The sequence below is a fragment of the Pristiophorus japonicus genome, chromosome 1, assembly GCF_044704955.1.
Source record: "Pristiophorus japonicus isolate sPriJap1 chromosome 1, sPriJap1.hap1, whole genome shotgun sequence".
NCBI classification, from domain to species: Eukaryota; Metazoa; Chordata; class Chondrichthyes; family Pristiophoridae; genus Pristiophorus; species Pristiophorus japonicus.
The window spans coordinates 415921604-415948280 of NC_091977.1; the positions used below are offsets into that span (position 1 = coordinate 415921604).

At 49.4% G+C, this 26677-nt stretch overlaps 1 protein-coding gene across 1 annotated transcript in view; it reads right to left on the reverse strand.

Annotated features, from left to right (window-relative positions):
* LOC139267383 (lipoxygenase homology domain-containing protein 1-like) overlaps window positions 1-26677 on the reverse strand; it is a 496361-nt gene that overhangs the window by 304694 nt on the left and 164990 nt on the right. The window contains exons 14-15 of the mRNA XM_070885678.1: window positions 23898-24001; window positions 20574-20750 (exon numbers count right to left, since the gene is read on the reverse strand). Of these exons, the coding sequence (XP_070741779.1) occupies window positions 20574-20750; window positions 23898-24001 (281 nt within the window). The remainder of the gene's footprint in view (window positions 1-20573; window positions 20751-23897; window positions 24002-26677) is intronic.

A 26677-nucleotide genomic window follows, 5' to 3' on the forward strand; every position in this document is an offset into this window, starting at 1 on the left:
CATCGTGGCTGCTGCCAGGATAGCGGGTATTGATGGTGAGGATTTGCAGTCTGTGACTGCACACCAACTGTACATTGAGTGGTAGCCTTTGCTGTAGTATTGTTATCCAGTGCCCGCAAAGTGACATGGATGCAATCAATGGCACCCTGCACCATGGGAAAGCCTGCTATTCTGGCAAAGCCACATGCATGCTCCAGCTGCTTCTCTCTGGTCTTGGGGAAGAAAATGTACTCCCTTCTCCTTTAGAGTGCAACTGTGACCTCCCAGATGCAGCAATGGACAGCGAACTGCGATATGTTAAGTATGTCTCCTGTGGCACACTGGAAGGATCCGCTGGTGTAGAAATTGAGGGCAAAGGTGACCTTCACTGCCACTGAAAGAGCTGTGGTCACCCTGGTCTGAGGCTGGAAGTCTAGTTGCACGAGGTGGCAGAGCTCTGTGACCACGGAGCCTTCTAAGACACTGTTCCTCGGTGAAATTGATGCAGGGAACTGCTGCCGGAATACTCTGGGAGGGTAAAGCTTCCTGTTGAGATATCTGTTGACCCGCCTTCCTCTGGCCACATGTTGCAATATTTCCCGCTGTCTCCAATGTTGACGCTGGAGGGCGAGGTCCTGTGCCAGTACAGCCCCCATTAAAGTATGGAAATGTTGCACTTTTAAATCTCAGCTAAATGAAAGTGAATAATTTTTCTGAGGCAGAAGATTCTTGCAAGTGAAAAACGCTGAAGTCGCTCAAAACGTCTCTTTGCCTATGTCAAATTGACAAGGCAACATTCTTTGCCAACTACAAATAAACCGGATGCTGCGCCTTTAATCATCGCTCCTCCAGTGGCCATCCGACTGTATATTTCCTCCTCTACCTGCTGTTGTTAACGGCAGGCGCTCAGGCAGGGGGCAAGAGGGAATTTCTGATCCGGGGTGGTAACGGGGTGCTGCACACCAGATGACATCACGATCACCGGGGCGCTAGAGACCGAGGGTCTTGGCACCAGCCCAAAAGCGGCAGGGAATTTTGCGGGCATTGCACAGTTCGCCGCACCCAGTCGCAAACCCAATTGCGACCCGTTATCGACCCCGGAGGCAGTTCAAGAGGGTGATTACCACCAGCTTCTCAAGGACAATTAGGGGTGGACAATAAATACTGGCCTTGTCAGCGACGCCCACATTCCATGAATTAATTTTTAAAAAGGTGCTACCAGAAGGCGCAAAGGAAGCCAATTTCTTTCCCTAACTCTCGCATATTTGCCTCACTTAATTTACCAGAACTAAATAAAACAATTCTTATTTCCTTGTTGAACTCAAAACTTATTGAGCAAGGAAGCAGACTACATGCAAAACAGAAAGCAAAGATTTGTGGTGAACAGTTGTTTTCCAGACTAGAAAGAAATATACAATAATGTTCCCCAGGGGTCGGTAGTTGGACCACTGCTCTGTTTGATCTATATTTTTGACCTGGACTTGGGTATACCGGTCATAGTTTCAAGGTTTGTATGAAATTTGGAAATATAGTAAACAATGAGGAGGATAATAACAGACTTCAGGAGGACATTGAAGAGTGGTAAAATGGACAGACACATACCAGATGCAATATAACGCAGAGAAGTGTGAAGTGATGCTTTTAGAAGGAAAAATGAGGAGAGGCAATATAATCTAAATGGTACAATTTTGAAGGGGTGCAGGAACAAAAGGGCGTATGCACAAAAATCTTTGAAGGTGGCAGGCCAAGTTGAGAAGGCTATTAAAAAAAGCATATGGGATCCTTGGCTTTATAAATAGAGAAATAGAGTACAAAAGCAAGGAGGTTAGGCTAAACCTTTATAAATCACTGGTTAGACTGGAGTGTTGTATCCAGTTCTGGGCACCACACTTTAGGAAGGATGTCAAGGCCTTAGAGAGGTTTTTCCACTTGTTCCATGATGTCCAAACAGTAATAGGGATGTTGGGGAGGGCATCAAACAGGAAATTAGGGGTGCATGCAATAAAGGTGTAGCGGTTATAATGGGTGACTTTAATATGCACATAGATTGGGCTAGCCAAACTGGAAGCAATATGGTGGAGGAGGATTTCCTGGAGTGCATAAGGGATGGTTTTCTAGACTAATATGTTGAGGAACCAACTAGGGGGGAGGCCATCTTAGACTGGGTGTTGTGTAATGAGAGAGGATTAATTAGCAATCTCATTGTGTGAGGCCCCTTGGGGAAGAGTGACCATAATATGGTGGAATTCTGCATTAGGATGGAGAATGAAACAGTAAATTCAGAGACCATGGTCCAGAACTTAAAGAAGGGTAACTTTGAAGGTATGAGGCGTGAATTGGCTAGGATAGATTGGCGAATGATACTTGGGGGGTTGACTGTGGATGGGCAATGGCAGACATTTAGAGACCGCATGGATGAATTACAACAATTGTACATTCCTGTCTGGCGTAAAAATAAAAAAGGGAAGGTGGCTCAACCGTGGCGATCTAGGGAAATCAGGGATAGTATTAAAGCCAAGGAAGTGGCATACAAATTGGCCAGAAATAGCAGCGAACCTGGGGACTGGGAGAAATTTAGAACTCAGCAGAGGAGGACAAAGGGTTTGATTAGGGCAGGGAAAATGGAGTACAAGAAGAAGCTTGCAGGGAACATTAAGGCGGATTGCAAAAGTTTCTATAGGTATGTAAAGAGAAAAAGGTTAGTAAAGACAAACGTAGGTCCTCTGCAGTCAGAATCAGGGGAAGTCATAACGGGGAACAAAGAAATGGCAGACCAATTGAACAAGTACTTTGGTTCGGTATTCACTAAGGAGGATACAAACAACCTTCCGGATATAAAAGGGGTCAGAGGGTCGAGTAAGAAGGGGGAACTGAGGGAAATCTTTATTAGTCGGGAAATTGTGTTGGGGAAATTGATGGTATTGAAGGCCAATAAATCCCCAGGGCCTGATGGACTGCATCCCAGAGTACTTAAGGAGGTGGCCTTGGAAATAGCGGATGCATTGACAGTCATTTTCCAACATTCCATTGACTCTGGATCAGTTCCTATGGAGTGGAGGGTAGCCAATGTAACCCCACTTTTTAAAAAAAGGAGGGAGAGAAAACAGGGAATTATAGACCGGTCAGCCTGACCTCAGTAGTGGGTAAAATGATGGAATCAATTATTAAGGATGTCATAGCAGTGCATCTGGAAAATGGTGACATGATAGGTCCAAGTCAGCATGGATTTGTGAAAGGGAAATCATGCTTGACAAATCTTCTGGAATTTTTTGAGGATGTTTCCAGTAAAGTGGACAAAGGAAAACCAGTTGATGTGGTATATTTGGACTTTCAGAAGGCTTTCGACAAGGTCCCACACAAGAGATTAATGTGCAAAGTTAAAGCACATGGGATTGGGGGTAGTGTGCTGACGTGGATTGAGAACTGGTTGTCAGACAGGAAGCAAAGAGTAGGAGTAAGCGGGTACTTTTCAGAATGGCAGGCAGTGACTAGTGGGGTGCTGCAAGGTTCTGTGCTGGGGCCCCAGCTGTTTACATTGTACATTTAATGATTTAGACGAGGGGATTAAATGCTGTATCTCCAAATTTGCGGATGACACTAAGTTGGGTGGCAGTGTGAGCTGCGAGGAGGATGCTATTAGGCTGCAGAGTGACTTGGATAGGTTAGGTGAGTGGGCAAATGCATGGCAGATGAAGTATAATGTGGATAAATGTGAGGTTATCCACTTTGGTGGTAAAAACAGAGAGACAGACTATTATCTGAATGGTGACAGATTAGGAAAAGGGAAGGTGCAACGAGACCTGGGTGTCATGGTACATCAGTCATTGAAGGTTAGCATGCAGGTACAGCAGGCGGTTAAGAAAGCAAATGGCATGTTGGCCTTCATAGCGAGGGGATTTGAATACAGGGGCAGGGAGGTGTTGCTACAGTTGTACAGGGCCTTGGTGAGGCCACACCTGGAGTATTGTGTACAGTTTTGGTCTCCTAACTTGAGGAAGGACATTCTTGCTATTGAGGGAGTGCAGCGAAGATTCACCAGACTGATTCCCGGGATGGCGGGACTGACCTATCAAGAAAGACTGGATCAACTGGGCTTGTATTCACTGGAGTTCAGAAGAATGAGAGGGGACCTCATGGAAACGTTTAAAATGCTGACGGGTTTAGACAGGTTAGATGCAGGAAGAATGTTCCCAATGTTGGGGAAGTCCAGAACCAGGGGTCACAGTCTGAGGATAAGGGGTAAGCCATTTAGGACCGAGATGAGGAGAAACTTCTTCACCCAGAGAGTGGTGAACCTGTGGAATTCTCTACCACAGAAAGTAGTTGAGGCCAATTCACTAAATATATTCAAAAGGGAGTTAGATGAAGTCCTTACTACTCGGGGATCAAGGGTTATGGCGAGAAAGCAGGAAGGGGGTACTGAAGTTTCATGTTCAGCCATGAACTCATTGAATGGCGGTGCAGGCTAGAAAGGCTGAATGGCCTGCTCCTGCACCTATTTTCTATGTTTCTATGTTTCTATGTCCTTCACCCGAACACCAACGAGGAAATATACCATTTGGTACTCCCAGTCCCAATTGTTAATATCCCTGACATAGAAAACGCACTTCTACTATTCTGCTGTTATTTTAGTCTACTTGCCTCTCACCCCTTGGTTCTACAATGCCACAATGTTGCTCAGGCCCACTCTTCTATGAATCACTGTCACAGTCCACCTCATACTTGTCCAACACTAAGTACCTATCGGTCATTTTCAGTAACATATGGGCTCAATTTTCCCAGTGATTTGCGCCGTTTTTTTGCAGCAGGCTACTTTTTCTGGCCTAACTTAAAAATCCACAGTTTCCGCACCATTGTAACTCATTTTGTTGCGGTTTTTTTTAGGTATGTTTTTTTTCACCCAAAGGGGGCATAACCAGCCACCTACACCAATTCTGGCCATTTAGTGAACTTTGCCCAACTGATAGTTACTCCATTTCTGCTTAGGCCGGCGTATGTGGCCTCTCGAGAAAACCCTTGTGGAGAGTTAAAGAAATCGGCGCAGGTAAGTAAATCATTGAGCTTGAGCTAGAGGCGGGAAGCGGAGTGGACCGAGAAGGCACTCGCTCGGGGAGGGGAAACGGTCGGCGGGGGAGGGAGTGCACTGACCAGCACTCACTCGGGGCCACAGCGGACCAGGACCAGCACTCACTCAGGGTCACAGCGGACCAGGACCGACACTCACTCAGGGTCACAGCGGACCAGGACCGGCACTCACTCAGGGTCACAGCGGACCAGGACCGACACTCACTCAGGGTCACAGCGGACCAGGACTGGCACTCACTCGGGGTCACAGCGGACCAGGACCGGCACTAACTCAGGGTCACAGTGGACCAGGACCGGCACTCACTCAGGGTCACAGCGGACCAGGAATGCACTCACTCAGGGTCACAGCGGCCCAGGAATGCACTCACTCAGGGCCACAGCGGAGCACTCACTCAGGGTCACAGCGGACCAGGAATGCACTCACTCAGGGTCACAGCGGACCAGGACTGGCACTCACTCGGGGTCACAGCGGACCAGGACCGGCACTAACTCAGGGTCACATTGGACCAGGACCGGCACTCACTCGGGGTCACAGCGGACCAGGACCGGCACTCACTCAGGGTCACAGCGGACCAGGACTGGCACTCACTCAGGGTCACAGCGGACCAGGACCGACACTCACTCAGGGTCACAGCGGACCAGGACCGGCACTCACTCAGGGTCACAGCGGACCAGGACCGACACTCACTCAGGGTCACAGCGGACCAGGACCAGCACTCACTCGGGGTCACAGCGGACCAGGAATGCACTCACTCGGGGTCACAGCGGACCAGGACCGACACTCACTCAGGGCCACAGCGGACCAGGAATGCACTCACTCAGGGCCACAGCGGACCAGGAATGCACTCACTCAGGGTCACAGCGGACCAGGAATGCACTCACTCGGGGTCACAGCGGACCAGGACCGGCACTCACTCGGGGTCACAGCGGACCAGGACCGGCACTCACTCAGGGTCACAGCGGACCAGGACCGGCACTCACTCAGGGTCATAGCGGACCAGGACCGGCACTCACTCAGGGTCACAGCGGACCAGGAATGCACTCACTCAGGGTCACAGCGGACCAGGAATGCACTCACTCAGGGTCACAGCGGACCAGGAATGCACTCACTCAGGGTCACAGCGGACCAGGAATGCACTCACTCAGGGTCACAGCGGACCAGGACCAGCACTCACTCAGGGTCACAGCGGTCAGGGACCGACACTCACTCAGGGTCACAGTGGACCAGGACCGGCACTCACTCAGGGTCACAGTGGACCAGGACCGGCACTCACTCAGGGTCACAGCAGACCAGGACCGGCACTCACTCAGGGTCACAGTGGACCAGGACCGGCACTCACTCAGGGTCACAGCGGACCAGGAATGCACTCACTCAGGGTCACAGCGGACCAGGAATGCACTCACTCAGGTCCACAGCGAACCAGGACCGGCACTCACTCAGGGTCACAGCGGACCAGGAATGCACTCACTCAGGGTCACAGCGGACCAGGACCGACACTCACTCGGGGTCACAGCGGACCAGGACTGACACTCACTCAGGGCCACAGCGGACCAGGAATGCACTAACTCAGGGTCACAGCGGATCAGGAATGCACTCACTCAGGGTCACAGCGGACCAGGAATGCACTCACTCAGGGTCACAGCTGACCAGGAATGCACTCACTCAGGGTCACAACGGACCAGGACCAGCACTCACTAAGGGTCACAGCGGATCAGGAATGCACTCACTCAGGGTCACAGCGGACCAGGAATGCACTCACTCAGGGTCACAGCGGACCAGGACCAGCACTCACTCAGGGTCACAGCGGTCAGGGACCGACACTCACTCAGGGTCACAGTGGACCAGGACCGGCACTCACTCAGGGTCACAGTGGACCAGGACCGGCACTCACTCAGGGTCACAGCGGACCAGGACCGGCACTCACTCAGGGTCACAGCGGTCCGGGAACGGCACTCACTCAGGGTCATTGCGGACCAGGACCGACACTCACTCAGGGTCACAGCGGTCCGGGAACGGCACTCACTCAGGGGTCACAGCGGACCAGGACCAGCACTCACTCAGGGTCACAGCGGACCAGGACCAGCACTCACTCGGGGTCACAGCGGACCAGGACCGACACTCACTCAGGGTCACAGCGGACCAGGAATGCACTCACTCAGGGTCACAGCGGACCAGGACCGACACTCACTCGGGGTCACAGCGGACCAGGAATGCACTCACTCAGGGCCACAGCGGACCAGGAATGCACTCACTCGGGGTCACAGCGGACCAGGACCGGCACTCACTCAGGGTCACAGCGGACCAGGAATGCACTCACTCAGGGTCACAGCGGACCAGGAATGCACTCACTCAGGTCCACAGCGGACCAGGACCGGCACTCACTCAGGGTCACAGCGGACCAGGAATGCACTCACTCAGGGCCACTGCGGACCAGGAATGCACTCACTCAGGGCCACAGCGGACCACGAATGCACTAACTCAGGGTCACAGCGGATCAGGAATGCACTCACTCAGGGTCACAGCGGACCAGGAATGCACTCACTCAGGGTCACAGCGGACCAGGACCAGCACTCACTCAGGGTCACAGTGGACCAGGACCGGCACTCACTCAGGGTCACAGCGGATCAGGAATGCACTCACTCAGGGTCACAGCGGACCAGGAATGCACTCACTCAGGGTCACAGCGGACCAGGACCAGCACTCACTCAGGGTCACAGCGGACCAGGAATGCACTCACTCAGGGTCACAGCGGACCAGGACCAGCACTCACTCAGGGTCACAGCGGATCAGAAATACACTCACTCAGGGTCACAGCGGACCAGGAATGCACTCACTCAGGGTCACTGCGGTCTGGGACCGACACTCACTCAGGGTCACAGCGGACCAGGAATGCACTCACTCAGGGTCACAGCGGTCCGGGACCGGCACTCACTCAGGGGTCACAGCGGACCAGGACCAGCACTCACTCAGGGTCACAGCGGACCAGGACCAGCACTCACTCGGGGTCACAGCGGACCAGGACCGGCACTCACTCAGGGTCACTGCGGACCAGGAATGCACTCACTCAGGGTCACAGCGGACCAGGAATGCACTCACTCAGGGTCACAGCGGACCAGCAATGCACTCACTCAGGGTCACAGCGGACCGGGACCGACACTCACTCAGGGTCACAGCAGACCAGGACCGGCACTCACTCAGGGTCACAGCGGACCAGGAATGCACTCACTCAGGGTCACAGCGGACCAGCAATGCACTCACTCAGGGTCACAGCGGACCGGGACCGACACTCACTCAGGGTCACAGCAGACCAGGACCGGCACTCACTCAGGGTCACAGCGGACCAGGAATGCACTAACTCAGGGCCACAGCGGCCCAGGAATGCACTCACTCAGGGTCACAGCGGACCAGGAATGCACTCACTCAGGGTCACAGCGGACCAGGAATGCACTCACTCAGGGTCACAGCGATCCAGGACCGACACTCACTCAGGGTCACAGCGGATCAGGACCGGCTCTCACTCAGGGTCACAGCGGACCAGGAATGCACTCACGCAGGGTCACAGCAGACCAGGAATGCACTCACGCAGGGTCACAGCGGACCAGGAATGCACTCACTCAGGGTCACAGCGGACCAGGAATGCACTCACTCAGGGTCACAGCGGACCAGGACCGACACTCACTCAGGGGTCACAGCGGACCAGGGCCGGCACTCACTCAGGGTCACAGCGGACCAGGACCAGCAGTCACCTAGGGGTCACAGCGGTCTGGGACCAACATTCACTCAGGGTCACAGCGGACCAGGACCGGCACTCACTCGGGGTCACAGCGGACCAGGAATGCACTCACTCAGGGTCACAGCGCTCTGGGACCGGCACTCACTCAGGGTCACAGCGGACCAGGAATGCACTCACTCAGGGTCACAGCGGAACAGGAATGCACTCACTCGGGGTCACAGCGGACCAGGACCGGCACTCACTCAGGGTCACAGCGGACCAGGAATGCACACACTCGGGGTCACAGCGGACCAGGAGTGCACTCACTCGGGGTCACAGCGGACCAGGAATGCACTCACTCGGGGTCACAGCGGACCAGGACCGGCACTCACTCAGGGTCACAGCGGACCAGGACCGACACTCACTCAGGGTCACAGCGGTCTGGGACCGGCACTCACTCAGGGGTCACAGCGGACCAGGACCGACACTCACTCAGGGTCACAGCGGACCAGGAATGCACTCACTCGGGGTCACAGCGGACCAGGAATGCACTCACTCAGAGGTCACAGCGGACCAGGAATGCACTCACTCAGGGTCACAGCAGACCAGGAATGCACTCACTCAGGGTCACAGTGGACCAGGACCGGCACTCACTCAGGGTCACAGTGGACCAGGACTGGCACTCACTCAGGGTCACAGCGGACCAGGACCGGCACTCACTCGGGGTCACAGCGGACCAGGACCGGCACTCACTCAGGGTCACAGCGGACCAGGACCGGCACTCACTCAGGGCCACAGCGGACCGGGACCGACACTCACTCAGGGTCACAGTGGACCAGGACCGGCACTCACTCAGGGTCACAGCGGACCAGGACCGGCACTCACTCGGGGTCACAGCGGACCAGGACCGGCACTCACTCAGGGTCACAGCGGACCAGGAATGCACTCACTCAGGGTCACAGCGGACCAGGAATGCCCTCACTCAGGGTCACAGCGGACCAGGACCGGCACTCACTCAGGGTCACAGTGGACCAGGAATGCACTCACTCAGGGTCACAGCGGACCAGGAATGCACTCACTCGTGGTCACAGCGGACCACAAATGCACTCACTCAGGGTCACAGCGGTCTGGGACCGGCACTCACTCAGGGTCACAGCGGACCAGGACTGGCACTCACTCAGGGTCACAGCGGACCAGGACCGGCACTCACTCAGGGTCACAGCGGACCAGGACTGGCACTCACTCAGGGTCACAGCGGACCAGGACCGGCACTCACTCAGGGTCACAGCGGACCAGGACCGGCACTCACTCAGGGTCACAGCGGACTAGGACCGGCACTCACTCAGGGTCACAGCGGTCTGGGACCGGCACTCACTCGGGGTCACAGCGGACCAGGACTGGCACTCACTCAGGGTCACAGCGGACCAGGAGTGCACTCACTCAGGGTCACAGCGGACCAGGACCGGCACTCACTCAGGGACTGGAGAGGGTCGCTGACAGCTGATTTGAAGACTTGGTGCCCGGGGAGGGGAAGCGGGGAGAGAGGAAAGGACACAAGACCTTTGGGTGTGGTCCATCCATACAGACCCTGGGGAGAGAGAGAACTGCGAACCTGTGCTGCTTGCTTTCCTGCCGTTTTGAGCTTCTTGGAAAGTTTAACTTTAAGTATGGGGACAATACTGACAATGCCATACCTTGTGCGAGCGTTCTGCATCATGGTGCTATGTAGGAGCCAAATGATTAGAACTCATCACATCAGGAACATCAGAGTCCGAAGGCTGCTGGGTAGGAGGCCTTACCCACCTCGGGTATATCGAGACAGGTATTCGTACCTGCACCTTGCAGACTGTGTCAGAAGGCTGCGTTTCTGCAAATAAGTCATCCATGAGATCTGTGAGTTGGTGAGACTAGATCTGCAGCCGAGAAGCATCAGGAGGATTGCTTTGTCAGTTGAAGTGAAGGTTACAGCTGCACTTTCATTCTATGCCTCCAGATCATTTTAAGCCAAGTCACGGTTGCACTGTATGCACGGAGGAATGACTTCATCAAGTTCCCAATGACGGCCCAAGCAATCCATGACAGGGCTGTGGGGTTCTCAAGGATTGTTGACTTCCCAAAGGTACAGGGCTGCATTGATAGTACCCACTTCACCTTGCGAGCACCTTTTGGAGGATTCCGAGATATACAGGAATTAAAAAGGCTTCCACTCCATTAATGTGCAGCTCGTGTGTGATGACATGCATGCATCATGTCAGTCGATGCAAGATACTCTGGCAGCACCCAGTGCGACAGTGTTATATCTGCCATGTTTGAGCAGCAGCCAAAAGGGCAGAGCTGGCTACTGGGAGTCAAAGGGTACGGCCTCACCACCTGGCTCATGATGCCCCTACGTGTAACCCGGATGGAAGCTGACCGTCAATACAACATGTCGCACATTGCGACGCGCAGCATCATTGAGAGGACCATTGGCATCTTGAAACAGCTTTTCTGATGCCTCGACCATTCCGGAGGCTATTTGCTGTACTCCCGAGACTGTCGGTCGGTTCATTGCTTTGTGCTGCATGCTGCATAACTTCGCTATCATGAGGCAGCAGCACCTGGTAGTGGAAGACCCACCTGTGGTGAGAGCGGCTGATGATAATGATGTGGAAGATGCAGGTGATGAGCAGAGGGAGGAGGATGATGATGACGAGGATGAGGAAGCCATGCAAGTGCCTGAGGCCGAAGCACGACAGTGGAGGAGGGCTCCTTTAACAATTGCTCGAGCCTTGCGCCAGCAGCTCATCTGTGAACGCTTTACTGATGCCTGAGGGCTCAGCAACATCTATTCCACATGGACATGTTTATTGTTTGGAGTTATTCCGTAATGTTGTGTTGCGTTAATGGAACATGATTCAGTTTTAATGTAAAATATATTTTATTCAAAAGTTTACAATGTACTTAACTTAACTTTAATAAATTTATTCTTGTATCAAACTTTACTTTAATATGACTCTTTAAGATCACTTATAAACTTGTAAATTTACATAACTTACAAAAAACTTTAAATTTGAGAACAGTTACAACAGTAACAATAATAATATCAACAACAACAGTAGCAAAGAAAGGCTGCACCCATCCCTCATCCCCCTTAGTGTAAGACCGACCACCCACTGCGTTTGGACTCTTCATCACCCCTGCCCGCAGGCAGTGCGCAGTGATTTTGGGCTTGATACCAAGCTTATTCCTGCTAACATCTCGGGTACTGAGCACCTCTTGATGGTGGGGGGCATCAGCGTCAGGCGGCAAGGGAGTGCCCGGCTTGGGACTCTTCAGAGTCTGGAGTGGGGATTTCAGTCGGAATGGCAGTTGATAATGTCAATGGGCGCGGGGTCTGGGCGTGTTCCCTTATTGCAGCAGCTAACTCACACATGCTGCCCCTCATGCACTCTGACAGTGTCTCAGCGGATTGCAACATTCCTTCCCTGATGGCCAGTACTACCTCTGACACTCCCTCCCTCATGGCCATTGACGTGGTTTGCACTACCTCTGACATTCCCTCCCTCATGAACAGTATTCCCTCACTGATGGTCCCGGCGAGTGTTGTTACTTCTCCTGACAGTCCCGCTATCCCATCACTCACCCACTGATGGTGTCCAGGAGTAATCGGGTAAAGTCAATGCTCTCCGCATTCAATGACATCATCTGAACCACATCTGTTACATCCTGCATCTCAGGAGGGCATGGTTGAGCACTCCTTTACCTCACCCTTGGTCTGCCTCGATGCACCCCAACAATGAAACCCGTAGCCTGGGACAGTGGGCCTTGGGTGTGCATTGCTGCACCCCACTAATGGAACTCTCAGCTTCGGAAGGTGGGGCCCTGGATGTGACTTGCTGCACCTCAACAATGGAACTCGTAGCCTGCAACGGTGGGGCCCTGGGTGTGCATTGCTGCACCCCACTAATGGAACTCTCAGCTTCGGAAGGTGCGAAACCATGGAATGTAACAGATGTGGTTCAGATGATGTCATTGAGTGTGGAGAGCATTGACCTTACCCGATCACTCCTGGATGGGAATCTATGCAGGGAGACAGACGGAAGTAAAATGGGGGCAGAAGCAAAAGGTAGAAAGAAGTTAAGGAAAAGTGGAGGGCAGAGAAATCAAAGGCAAAAATCAATAAGGGCCACATTACAACATAATTCTAAAAGGACAAAGAGTGTTAAAAAAAGAAGCCTGAAGGCTCTGTGTCTCAATGCGAGGAGCATTCGTAATAAGGTGGATGAATTAACTGCGCAGGTAACTGTTAACGGATATGATGTAATTGGGATTACGGAGACATGGCTCTGGGTGACAAAGGCTGGGAACTCAACATCCAAGGGTATTCAATATTCAGGAAGGATGGACAGAAAGGAAAAGGAGGTGGGTTAGCGTTGCTGATTAAAGAGGAGATTAACGCAATTATAAGGAAGGACATTAGCTTGGATGAAGTGGAGTCTGTATGGGTAGAGCTGCGGAACACCAAAGGGCAGAAAACGCCAATGGGAGTTGTGTACAGACCACCAAACAGTAGTAGTGAGGTTGGGGAAATTAGGGATGCATGCAATAAAGGTGCAGCAGTTATCATGGGTGACTTTTGTGGTGTATGCAGCACACAAATCACTGACTCCACACGGTTTGGTGTTAATCTAACTGCTGCGTCCTTCGTCCTTTATTGAAGATCCTCAGAGTGACTCTTAGGTGTGGTGGTCAGCCTTTTATACTGCCTCTTGCAGGTACTTTCAGGTTTCCCACCACAGCGCCCTCTGTGGTGTACCATTGTGCTTATTATACATTTAAGGTACCAGAACGATACACACATCAATACATAACATCTCACTCCCCCCGAGTCCTGAAGCCGTTGCTGGGGATCTTGACCTTGTTTGTCCAACGGAAGGCAGGTAGGCATAGAAAGTGCGTTAGTATGGTACATGTTATCTGGTACAGATGTGCGTCAATGGGTTGCGGGTACACTGAGCAATTACATTAAATAGTTATTGCTACTGGTAACGGATCTCTGATTTCCTTATTAGCTCTTATCATTAATTGTACTTTATATCCATTACTTTACTCAAACACAGTGACGATTCAGCATTAAAATACTAATTCTTATTATAAATCCGCCATCTCACATCAACATAGCTCATTTTAGACTCGCTCTTGCCTTACAGAAGTCCTTTATGGGGACCACCACATGGTCAGGCCCTTTTAAGACTCCCGGGTGCATTTCCTTTTTAAGGCGCCATCTTTGATGCAGCAGGATTTCACGAGGCTTCTCCGTGGGCGCCGCCATCTTTGATGCTCTGCTGCTCTGGACACGAGTCCGACGCCATCTTGCTCTCTGCCGCTCCGGATGCCCTCCGCCGTTGCAGCCTCCGCTCCACTCCGCTGCCACCTGACTTGCCACCTCTCCTGCGGCCATCGTCATCGCTTCTCCGGCGGCCACCATAGCCGCCTCCCCTGCAGCCGTCGTGGCCGCCGACCGCCAGCTGCTGCCGCTGCCCGACTCTCCCTCTGCATGGGCCCCTCCGATCCGCTGGCCATCCTGGATCCTTCGCACCCCGCCTGCAGCGCCCCGCCCCGCCGGCTCACCCCTCCCCCACCCCCCCACTAGGCCTGCCTCTGCAGGGCTGCTTGCCTGTGGGGGCTGAGGCTGCATGATCTCTGTGTGAGGTCCGGGGCTGGGGCTTGCCTGTGGGGGGATTGAGGCTGCATGATCTCTGTGTGAGGTCCGGGGCTGGGGCTTGCTCTGCTTGCCTGTGGGTGGATTGAGGCTGCAGCTCCAGCTCGGTCGGCGCTGCTCTCTGGGAACCCGGGGCACGGCAGCACCCCGGGGAGCAGCAGACTGTGGAGTGATGAAGTCTTCCCAACTCCCACGGACCGTCCCCATCCACCTCCGGCCGAGGAGTGTCGGCCCATCGCCTGCAACGACCCACAAAGGTAAACCGTGCGTCTCGTCCCCATGCGATACCTGCACCTCCGCTCTGCCAAGAACAGGTATTAGTTCCTGGTGTAGGTACGCAGCTTCGCCGTGACCGGGACCAGCTTGGGTCGTGCAGCTGGGTTAATCCACAGTTTATCAAAAGTTCTCCGACTCATCAACGACGGACCCGAGCCCGTGTCCACTTCCATACTCACAGGGACTCCGTTGATTTTTACTTCCATTATCATTGGGGGCGAATTGTCGGTGCACGTATACAGTCCCAACACCTCATCATCTTCTGCCTGCTCCTCGCTGAACAGTAGATCATCTCCCATCTCCTCAGCACATGGTGAGTCCGATTTATTTTACACATACGCTGAAAGTGGCCTTTCGTGTGGCAGGTATTGCACGTGTACTCCGCAAACCTGCACCGGTGAGCCCCATGGCTTCCTCCGCAGCGCCAGCATGGTGCTGCTTGATTGGCCCCCCTCAGTGGATTCTGAGTTCCAGGACCCCGAGGTCCGTGCTCTCTGCCCCGGGCAGAGCCAAATTCTGCAGTTTTGTCCGTGGTGGGCGCTATCCTGTGGACAGTGCCTGGCGGGTTCAAGACTGTGTGGATTATTTTTTTGGTGCTGCAAGTCGAGGTCATATGTGCCCGGCTGAAGGTGATGGCCTTTGTCAGAGTGACTGTGGGTTCCGTGGCTAGCAGCTTGTGAAGGAGGCCCTCGTGGCCAATCTCCATAACGAAAATGTCCCGCAACGCCTCGTCAAGGTGTGCGCCAAAATCACACGGCGCCACGAATCTCCTGAGGTCCGCAGCATATTTGATGACATCCTGGCCCTCAGATCTGCAGTGATGGTAAAATTTGTATCTGGCCGTGAGGATGCTCTCCTTCGGTTTCAACTGGTCACAAATGAGTTCAGTCAGCTCCTTGTATGACTTGTCCCTGGCGCTCCCGGGTGCCAGCAAATCCCTGACGAGACAGTAAACCTCATCTCCACAACTGGAAAGCAATATCGCTTTACGCTTATCTCTCATTGCGTCCGTGTACTCCGTCAGATCGTTTGCTGTGAAGTAGTATGCGAGCCTTTCCGTAAAGGCCTCCCAATCATTGCCCACGGTAAAATCCTTTAGTGAGCCCAGAGTAGCCATGGTTGCGTGGAGTTCGCCGCTTCCTTGTCGCCAATGTGGTGTCTGCAGCACACAAATCACTGACTCCACACGGTCTGGTGTTAATCTAACTGCTGTGACCTTCATCCTTTATTGAACAGCCTCAGAGTGACTCTCAGGTGTGGTGGTCAGCCTTTTATACTGCCTCTTGCAGGTACTTCCAGGTTTCCCACCACAGCGCCCTCTGTGGTGTAGCATTGTGCTTATTATACATTTAGGGTACCAGGACGATACACACATCAATACATAACAACTTTAATCTGCATATAGATTGGGCGAACCAAACTGGTAGCAATACGGTGGAGGAGGAATTCCTGGAGTGTATAAAGGAAATTTTCTAGACCAATATGTCGAGGAACCAACTAGAGAGCTGGCCATCCTAGACTGAGTGTTGTGTAACGAGAGAGAATTAGCAATCTTGTTGTGCGAGGCCCCTTGGGGAAGAGTGACCATAATATGGTAGAATTCTTTATTAAGATGGAGAGTGACACAGTTAATTCAGAGACTAGGGTCCTGAACTTGGGGAGAGGTAACTTCGATGGTATGAGATGTGAATTGGCTTGGATAGACTGGTGAATGATACTTAAAGGGATGACGGTGGATAGGCAATGGCAATACTTTGGTTCTGTCTTCACTAAGGAAGACACAAATAACCTTCTGGAAATAATAGGGGGCCGAGGGTCGAGCGAGAAGGAGGAACTGAAGGAAATCCTTATTAGTAAGGAAATTGTGTTAGGGAAATTGATGGGATTGAACGCCGATAAATCATCAGAGCCTGATAGTGTGCATCCCAGAGTACTTAAGGAAGTGGCCCTAGAAATAGTGGATACATTGGTGGTCATTTTCCAACATTCTATAAACTCCGGATCAGTTCCTATGGATTGGAAGATAGCTAATGTAACCTCATTTTTTAAAAAAGGGGAGCGAAAACAGGGAATTATAGACCGGTTAGCCTGACATCGGTAGTGGGGAAAATGTTGGAATCAATTATTAAAGATGAAATAGCAGCGCATTTGGAAAGCAGTGACAGGATCGGTTGAAGTCAGCACGGATGTATGAAAGGGAAATCATGCTTGACAAATCTTCTAGAATTTTTTGAGGATGTAACTAGTAGAGTGGACAAGGGAGAACCAGTGGATGTGGTGTATTTGGACTTTCAAAAGGCTTTTGACAAGGTCCCACACAAGAGATTAGTGTGCAAAATTAAAGCACATGGTTTTGGGGGTAATGTATTGATGTGGATAGAGAACTGGTTGGCAGACAGGAAGCAAAGAGTAGGAATAAATGGGTCATTTTCAGAATGGCAGGCAGTGACTAGTGGGGAACCGCATGATTCAGTGCTGGGACCCCAGCTATTTACAATATACATTAATGATTTAGACAAAGGAATTGAATGTAATATCTCCAAGTTTACAGATGACACTAAGTTGGGTGGCAGTGTGAGCTGTGAAGAGGATGCTAAGAGGCTGCAGAGTGACTTGGACAGGTTAGGTGAGTGGGCAAATGCATGGCAGATGCAGTATAATTTGATAAATGTGAGGTTATCCACTTTGGTGGCAAAAACAGGAAGGTAGTGCGAGCTGTGAAGAGGATGCTAAGAGGCTGCAGAGTGACTTATCTGAATGGTGATAGATTAGGAAAAAGGGATGTGCAACGAGACCTGGGTGTCATGGTACATCAGTCATTGAAAGTTGGCATACAGTTACAACAGGCGGTGAAGAAGGCAAATGACATTTTGGCCTTCATAGTGAGAGGATTTGAGTATAGGAGCAGGGAGATCTTACTGCAGTTGTACAGGGCCTTGGTGATGCCACACCTTGAATATTGTGTACAGTTTTGGTTTCCTAATCTGCGGAAGGACATTCTTGCTATTGAGGGAGTGCAGTTAAGGTTCACCAGACTGATTCCCGGGATGGCAGGACTGACATATGAAGAAAGACTGGATCGACTAGGCTTTTGTCACTGGAATTTGGAAGAAGGAGGGGATCTCATAGAAACATATAAAATTCTGACAGGATTGGACAGGTTAGATGCAGGAAAAATGTTCCCGATGTTGGGGAAGTCCAGAACCAGGGGTCACAGTCTAAGAGTAAGGGGTAAGCCATTTAGTACCGAGATGAGGAGAAACTTCTTCACTCAGAGAATTGTGAACCTGTGGAATTCTCTACCACAGAAAGTTGTTGAGGCCAGTTTGTTAGATATATTCAAAAGAGTTAGATGTGGCCCTTACAGCTAAAGGGATCAAGGGGTATGGAGAGAAAGCAGGAATGGAGTACTAAAGTTGCAAAAATGATCAACCATGATCACATTTAATGATAGTGCAGGCTTGAAGGGCCGAATGGCCTACACCTGCACCTATTTTCTATGTTTCTATGTTTAAGTACCACCAGCACTCAAACCACTCGTCACGGAAGGGGCTGTCAACTCCATGAGTGGCACCTCCACCATATTCAGTACAACAGTGGGAGCTTCATCCAGCTCCATCCACAACCTCCCCCTTCACCCCCATGTTCTTGATCTGGAGGGTGAGATTGGAAAATGTTCTCCTCTTCAGGCTCGTCCGCTTCTGAATCTTCATCTGCATCTTCAGGATTGGCGTCAAGTTCTGCAAAATATAACAGAACAGTCAAATGGTTAGCAGCAGAGGAAGGGGAAGGATGGGTGGCATGAGTCAGCTCACATAACAGGCCAGGCAGCAGGTTGATTTGAAGGGCCACGATGAATTTTCAGGACCTACCCTCTCCCTCGAGTGTGGGCCCAGCTTGTGCAGTGCTGACTGTTTTTCTCCAGGCAGGACCCATCAAAGCAGCGACCCTCTCTTCCAAGGGTGTCAGTGGGTTCAGATTTGCCGGGCCTCCTCCTGTTTGAGTACTTTCTCTTTTGTTGTGGGCCACTGTCCTCTGCAAAGATGTAAATGAAACTTTTTAAAGAGGGTGTCTTTCTGCTGGGTGGGACATATACAGCTGGTCACATTTACAACTGCATTGAATAAATGAAAATATTACTTACACTAACTACTTGACCAAGGTCCTGCCATTTCTTTTTACACTGGCTTCCAGATCTCTTGGTGTTCACCACTGCGCAGTAATCTTCTGCAACTTGGTTCCAGCGTTTTTTCAGTACTGCTGCAGCTGCTCTCAGACACACACAGCACTCCTTCTGCATGCAGCTGCGATTTTTCAATGCTCTAAGACACACACAGCACTTCTTCTGGCACACACACAACTGGCTCTTTAAAAATGGCCGATTGCCAACTCGGAGCTGTACTGCGCATGCGCAGCCATTTCAGCGACGTCAAGAACGTAAGTTTTTTTTCCCGCGCATGCGCAGAAGGCCCGGCTGCGTTTTTTGGCGCAGACAGCAGGCTCCACCCACTGAGGCGACTGGCCACGCTTGGCGGTTCCAGATTACAGTATAAACATCGGGGAAAGTATGGACATGTTTGTCTGGCGCACTTATGGACCTAAATAACAGGCGCAACTCTGACAATACGCCAGAAAATGGGCTTGGGCAAAATTGAGCTCATAGCTTTTTCTTGAGCCTGTGAGTCCTGGCTCTAGCGTTGGCCATCCATTTCTCTCTTTCTACATTATCCCTGTGCCCTGAGCTGTCTAGAATTACTTCTTGCATGTCTGCATTCTGCATGTATGTTACAGAAACCTCCCATCCTATCCAATGCTGCAGAATATGGAAAATTGCTGCTCCAGCAGCGATCCTCTGCTCCAGAGATTCAATTTACTAGCGCTTAATGCAATGCGCTGCCCCTGAATAAACTGGGAACCGTGATAGAATCATAGAATTCTACCGCCCACTTTTTGCACTTTGTACATATGAATAGAGTTCCTTCCACTGATATTCTTGTATTTAACTTAAAAAATATATAAATAATGTTGGCTTGAACTCCCACTCGACCAAAATTCACAAGAGTTAAATTCCTCGTACTCACTTCACAAAAATATTAATTCTTGGGGAGAAAAAATTCCTAGCCAATGACACTTCAAAGCTGAACTCCCTCTAAGGCTGAACTCTTGCAGACACTAAACTACACAGTCTTCTGGCCTTTCATAGTACGCTGGCCTATCATAGGTTGAGTTTGAGTGGTCTGTACTTAGCTCAAATGTTTACTGTTTTATAGCCCAACTGTCACAGGAAAAAACTGTTAATCAAAGAACAGCTAAAAGGACCACGATTGTAACCTGCTAATTACCTATTAGTGCCTCAAAACAATTCTTAGTTAAGACACCAAATAAATGACTATAGACAGTGCCTGGTTTTGAACAGTTAAATGAAGTAAATTATAATACACTTAAATTCAAAATACAGTAAAATATATAAATGAAAATTTCAATATTTGTATTGCAATCATTCCCATTAAACTGCATATTTTTCTGGCTTTTCACACTCTCCTAGCCACTCGCTCCTCAAAATTCGAATTACTAGTGCAATTCAAAGTGGTTGTTCAGAAAGTAAAATGACTATTTGCATACCAAATTATATTTCTACCACCAAAGGAAAATTCATGTTTTTGCACAAAACTATTCATGAAACTACTGATAAATTCATCAGTGACTTCAAGGAAACTACCACCTCGGGTTGTGAAATTATTTAATTATTCATACTAATATCTTCATTATACTTAATATTAACAGTAACATTACCAAGACTTTCTGATTTTCACCAGTACCTTAACGTGGACAACGAAATCTTTGTTAATCTCTGAATACTCCATAGATGATGCATCAGCAGGTGTTCCTTCTGAGTTGAATGCAATTACCTGTCCCGGAATTTGAACAGACTCCAGTATTACAGAGCGATTGGTCCTAGGGTGAACCGTCAATTCACAAAGAGGTCCAGTTTTCTCCTGTGGAACAACATATTTGATCAGTAAAATATTTTGACCCTTGAAGTACATTTCTAAAATAGCATATTAAAAGTTATACAATATATAGCACAGGAATATACAAAATGGATGCTACTCTCTTTCTTTCTCACTCTCTCTTGATAAAAATTAGAGTTTTTGGTAAGACAATTAAAAGTATCTTATCTTTAATTTAATTTGCACACTCAAATTAAATTTAATATAACTTCCTTTTGATATGGTGAGTACGTAAGATAAGACTTATAGTTTATGAGATGGAGAAAATATATCAGCAATTAAGTTCATTTGTGCATACAAATCAGATTTAATTACCATACTTCAAATCTGCTTTCAGATTAAATTGTCTACGTTCCATAAATATGGGACTCGTAAGTTTTGAGTTATTTGGCAAAGTTAAGCATTAACCTAATATGCACATGCAAAACAGATAAAATTCACACCAATGTAATCTGTTATTGCTATTTTCATCATAAATGTATGTTCCAAATTTGTCATGTTACCAGTTGCACTTATGAATTATTAATCTGAGTCTCCTTAAACACTTTTCACCTGCCCCCTCATTCCTCACCTCCACCATGCACGAGGAGATCATGGACCTCTTTGAGACCATCTGTTCAACTGACTCTGCTGTCTCCGTTCATTCCCACTGCCTAACGAACCAAAGCGCCCCCTTGCCCAGCTCTGTGTCTTTTTCTAGTTTTTCTATCTCTCCTCATGCTCTCTCCAACATCACCTTGCTCATAAGACCCACCTGCTGCACCCTTGACCCCTTTTACACTAAACAGACCCACTTAACATCCCTAGTTGACATTGTAAATGGCTCCTCTCCTCAGGTACTGTTCCCCTCTCTTTCAAAACTACCATCATTACTTGCCCTCAAATAACCTTGCAAACTACCACCCCAACTCCAATCCCCATTTTCTCTCCTTCAATGTGTTGTCACCTGCAAAATCTCTGTTTGAATCTCTCTAATCAGGTTTAAGCCCCTTCAACAGCACCAAAACAGTACTAGAAACATACATAGAAAATAGGTGCAGGAGTAGGCCATTCGGCCCTTCGAGCCTGCACCACCATTCAATAAGATCATGGCTGATCATTCACCTCAGTATCCCTTTCCTGCTTTCTCTCCATACCCATTGATCCCTTTAGCCGTAAGGGCCATATCTAACTCCCTCTTGAATATATCCGATGAACTGGCATCAACAACTCTCTGCGGTAGGGAATTCCACAGGTTAACAACTCTCTGAGTGAAGAAGTTTCTCCTCATCTCAGTCCTAAATGGCTTACCCCTTATCCTTAGACTATGTCCCCTGGTTCTGGACTTCCCCAACATCGGGAACATTCTTCCTGCATCTAACCTGACCAGTCCCGTCAGAATTTTATATGTTTCTATGAGATCCCCTCTCATCCTTCTAAACTCCAGTGAATACAGGCCCAGTCGATCCAGTCAGTCCTGCCATCCCGGGAATCAGTCTGGTGAACCTTCACTGCACTCCCTCAATAGCAAGAACGTCCTTCCTCAGATTAGGAGACCAAAACTGAACACAATATTCCAGGTGAGGCCTCACTAAGTTCTAACCAAGGTCACTAACCAAGGTCACGAATGATAATTTCTGACTGTACCAGTGGTGTATTATCCCTCTTTATGCTTTCCACAGATGTCTCACTGCAATTATATAGGGCCCTGGTAGGACCACACCTGAGTATTGTGTACAGTTTTTGTCTCCTTACCCAAGAAAGGATATACTTGCAATAGAGGAAGTGCAACAAAGGTTCACTAGACTGATTCTTGAGATGGGGGGATTGTCCTGAGGAGAGACTGAGTAGAATAGCCTATTTTCTCTAGAGTTTAGAAGAATGAGAGGTAATCCCACTGAAACATACAAAATTCTTACAGGGCTTGACAGGGTAGATGCAGAAAGGATGTTTCCCCTGGCTGGGGAGTCTAGAACCAGGGGTCAAAGTCTCAGAATAAGGGGTCGGCCATTTAGGACTGAGGTGAGGAGAGATTTCTTCACTCAGAGGGTGGTGAATCTTTGGAATTCTCTATCCCAAAGGGCTGTGATGAGTATAATCAAAGCAGAGACTGATAGATTTTTGGATATTAAGGGCATCAAGTGATATAGGGATAATGTAGGAAAGTGGAGTTGAGGTAGAAGATCAGCCATTATCTCACTGAATGGCGCTGCTGGTTCTAGGAGCTAAATGGCTTACTCCTGTTCCTATTTTGTATGTTCTTATGTTCTTAAACAGTAGGAAGACCAAAGCCATTAACTTTGTTTCCTGCCACAAACTCCATCCTCTTGTTAACGGCAATGTCCCCATCCCCAGCCACTGCCTGAAGTTGAATTAAACTGTTCACAACCTATGCATCCTATTTGACCCTTCAAATATCCTTTCCATCACAAAGACCGTATACTTCCACCTCTGTAATATTGCCCACATCTGCCTCTAACTCAGCCCATTTGCTGCTGAAACCCTCATCCATACGTTTATCACCTCCAAACTCAACTATTTTAATGCACTCATGGCTGGCCTCGCATTCTCCAATAGTCTCCACCATAAATTTCATCTCATCCAAAACTCTGTTGCCCATTTAATATCCCACACCTTCCTACTCACCTATCTTAGCTATATAGGCCCTACATGCTGGAATTCCCTATCTAAGCCCATCTACCTTTCCATGTCCCTCTCTTCCTTTAAGGTCCTCTTAAAACCCATCTCTTCCCTCGTAATATCTCCTTTTTTGGCTGAGCATCTGATTATGTCTATGTGAAGTGCATGTTAAAGCTGCTATATAAATACAAGCTGTTCATGAATATATGCAAATATTTAGGCAGCTGCATAGTTACAGGGCCTGTAGGAATAGTTCTGACTCGAATTTTAAATGACAAAGTCGTTATACAACTTTTGCCTGCACAACAGCTGGGGTTCCAACACAAAATGTGACTGAAAAACACAAAGATATCAGTCAAGCGTGGGTCCATAATTTCTTTCATTATCAACCTTTCCGTTTTCTCTGCCTTCCTACTCTAAATTCCCAAAACAGATGAAACTGAATTACAATTTATTGTCTTCTGCTTTACTCATCATTGATACAATATGGCTAAACGTATTGAAATTTCTTACCGAACCTTTGACTCGATTATGATCAATAGCAAGAGCTAGATTTGGGTTAAGCACACTGCTGAATACTTGAATGCCTTTCTTTTTGACAGAAACTTCAAAAAGAGCTTAAAAACAAAGTAAAATTATGTTAATACAGTCAAATTATAAAGATCAGAATATAATCAAAATGCACTTCTGTCGTTGCTAACAAGAGTCGAGTAGTGTATTTGAGCCCAGCACTGCCTGTGGATTCAGGTCTAACCGTCTAGGCTGATTAAATTGGGCCCTTTAACTTTTCAACAAGTACACTCAGGATGGAAGAGAATGAGAAGAAAAATGAAGAAAGTAAAAATGAGAACATAGAAACATAAAAAATAGGTGCAGGAGTAGGCCATTCGGCCCTTCTAGCCTGCACCGCCATTCAATGAGTTCATGGCTGAACATGCAACTTCAGTACCCCATTCCTGCTTTCTCACCATACCCCTTGATCTCCCTAGTAGTAAGGACTACATCTAACTCCTTTTTGAATATATTTAATGAATTGGCCTCAACAACTTTCTGTGGTAGAGAATTCCACAGGTTCACCACTCTCTGGGTGAAGAAGTTTCTCCTCATCTCGGTCCTAAATGGCTTACCCCTTATCCTTAGACTGTGACCCCTGGTTCTGGACTTCCCCAACATTGGGAACATTCTTCCTGCATCTAACCTGCCTAAACCCATCAGAATTTTAAATGTTTCTATGAGGTCCCCTCTCATTCTGCTGAACTCCAGTGAATACAAGCCCAGTTGATCCAGTCTTTCTTGATAGGTCAGTCCCGCCATTCCAGGAATCAGTCTGGTGATGAAAAGAGGAAGCAATAAAGAATGCATGTGAAGAAAAACAGAAGAAAGAGCATTTATACTGCACAGTTCAGTGCAATATACAAACTATGTGTCATGTATCCTACATGGTTACTGCTTGTACTATTACAAGGTGTACTACCAAAGGGCACTGCAGTGGGAGATTTGCAGGTTACCTGTACAGATGTGCCTGGCCTAGTATAAAAGGCAGGCCATCATGTGTGATCCTCACTCTGGAGTTATCAATATAGGACTATGGTCACTACAGTTCAAGTACAACACATTGCCTCGTGGAGTCATTATCAGAGCATCTAAAAACATAACAACTGGCGACGAGATTACGGACCTTCACGCGGAAATGGCTACCCTTGGTAGGTTGCAGCAGTTCGCTGATGGTGATGATTGGGACGCCTTTGTGGAGAGGCTCGACCATTTCTTCACAGCAAACGACCTGGCAGGCGACAATCTAGCCACACTGAATGATAAGCGCAGAGCTATCCTGATAACCAGTTGTGGGCCCACTGTCTATGGCCTCGTCAGAGACTTGCTGGCACCAGCAAAGACAACGACCAAGACGTATGAGGAGCTTGTAACGCTGATCCAAGAGCAACTCAAGCCCAAAGAGAGCATCCTCACAGCCAGACACCGGTTCTATACACACCGACGGCTCGAAGGCCAGGAAATCGCGAAATATGCTGCAGACCTCATGAGGCAGGCGGCATCGTGTGATTTCGGCAACCACCTCACCGAGGCGCTGCGGGACATCTTTGTCATTGGAATCGGCCATGAGGGCCTTCTTCATAAGCAGCTGTCTGCGGATACCACAGTCACACTGCAGAAGGTCATCTCCGTGAGCCAGGCATTCATGACCTCGACCTGCAGCTCTAGGTGGATTGACTCATCCTCAGGACTCAAACCCGGCAAGTACTGTGCACAGAGTTGCGCCTTTTAGAGGCTGGACTGTAGAACGTGAACCTTCTCAGGGAAGAGAGAACAGGCCCCCGAGTCCCTTAACTCAGTCCACCGAGGGGGGCTAGTCGAGCAGCTCCATGCTAGTGTTGCGGAGGGAATCACAGGGCTCACCAGTGCCGCTTTAAAGACTATGTGTGTAAAGGGCCACTTTCAGCGAATGTGTAAAAGAAATATGACTCACTGTGTTGATGCAGATGGCCATGAATCCAACGCGGATTATGAAACGATAGTCAGAGAGGCAGCTCAACCCCACGATGAGGTATATAGCATGTTTACCTGCACCACCGAGTGTTTCCCGTTGAGGATGGAAGTCGAGATAAATGGCGTTCCAGTCTTAATGGAAGTGGACACGGGGGCAAGCCAGTCAGTAATGAATCAAGAAGCCTTTGAGAGGCGATGGAATAATCAAGCTGAACGACCCATGTTGGTCCCGGTTCAGGCAAAGCTGCGCACCTACATCGATGAATTTATCCCAGTCGTTGGTAGTGCGGATGTAAAGGTACTCCATGATGGCGCAGTGCACAAGTTACCTCTGTGGATTGTTGCAGGTGATGGACCAACGCTACTCGGAAGAAGGTGGATGGAGAAGATCCATTGGAGTTGGGAAGACTTTATCCCTCCAGCGATCGACGCCCTCCGCACTCAGAGGCACAGCAAGCCCTCACCTGAGGTTGGACCCGGCACCAGAGAGCAGACCAGCACAACACCCAAGGCACAGAGCACAACTATGTGGAGGTGATCCAGCTGAGACGACCCGAACGCACCTTCCAGGCTCCAGTGGCAGGACTCCTGAGGAAGAAACTCGGATCCAAAGGCGACTTCCCAGCTTTGGTGGCAGAACCCGGGGAGAAGAGGATTATTGCAGTGGACATCGTGGATGGAGGAAAGATGGCGCCCAAGGTGAGGCACTGAAGAAAAAGATGGCGGCGACCAGACCATGAGGTGCAGTGCTGATGGAGCAACACGTGGTACCAAGCGAAGAAGATGGT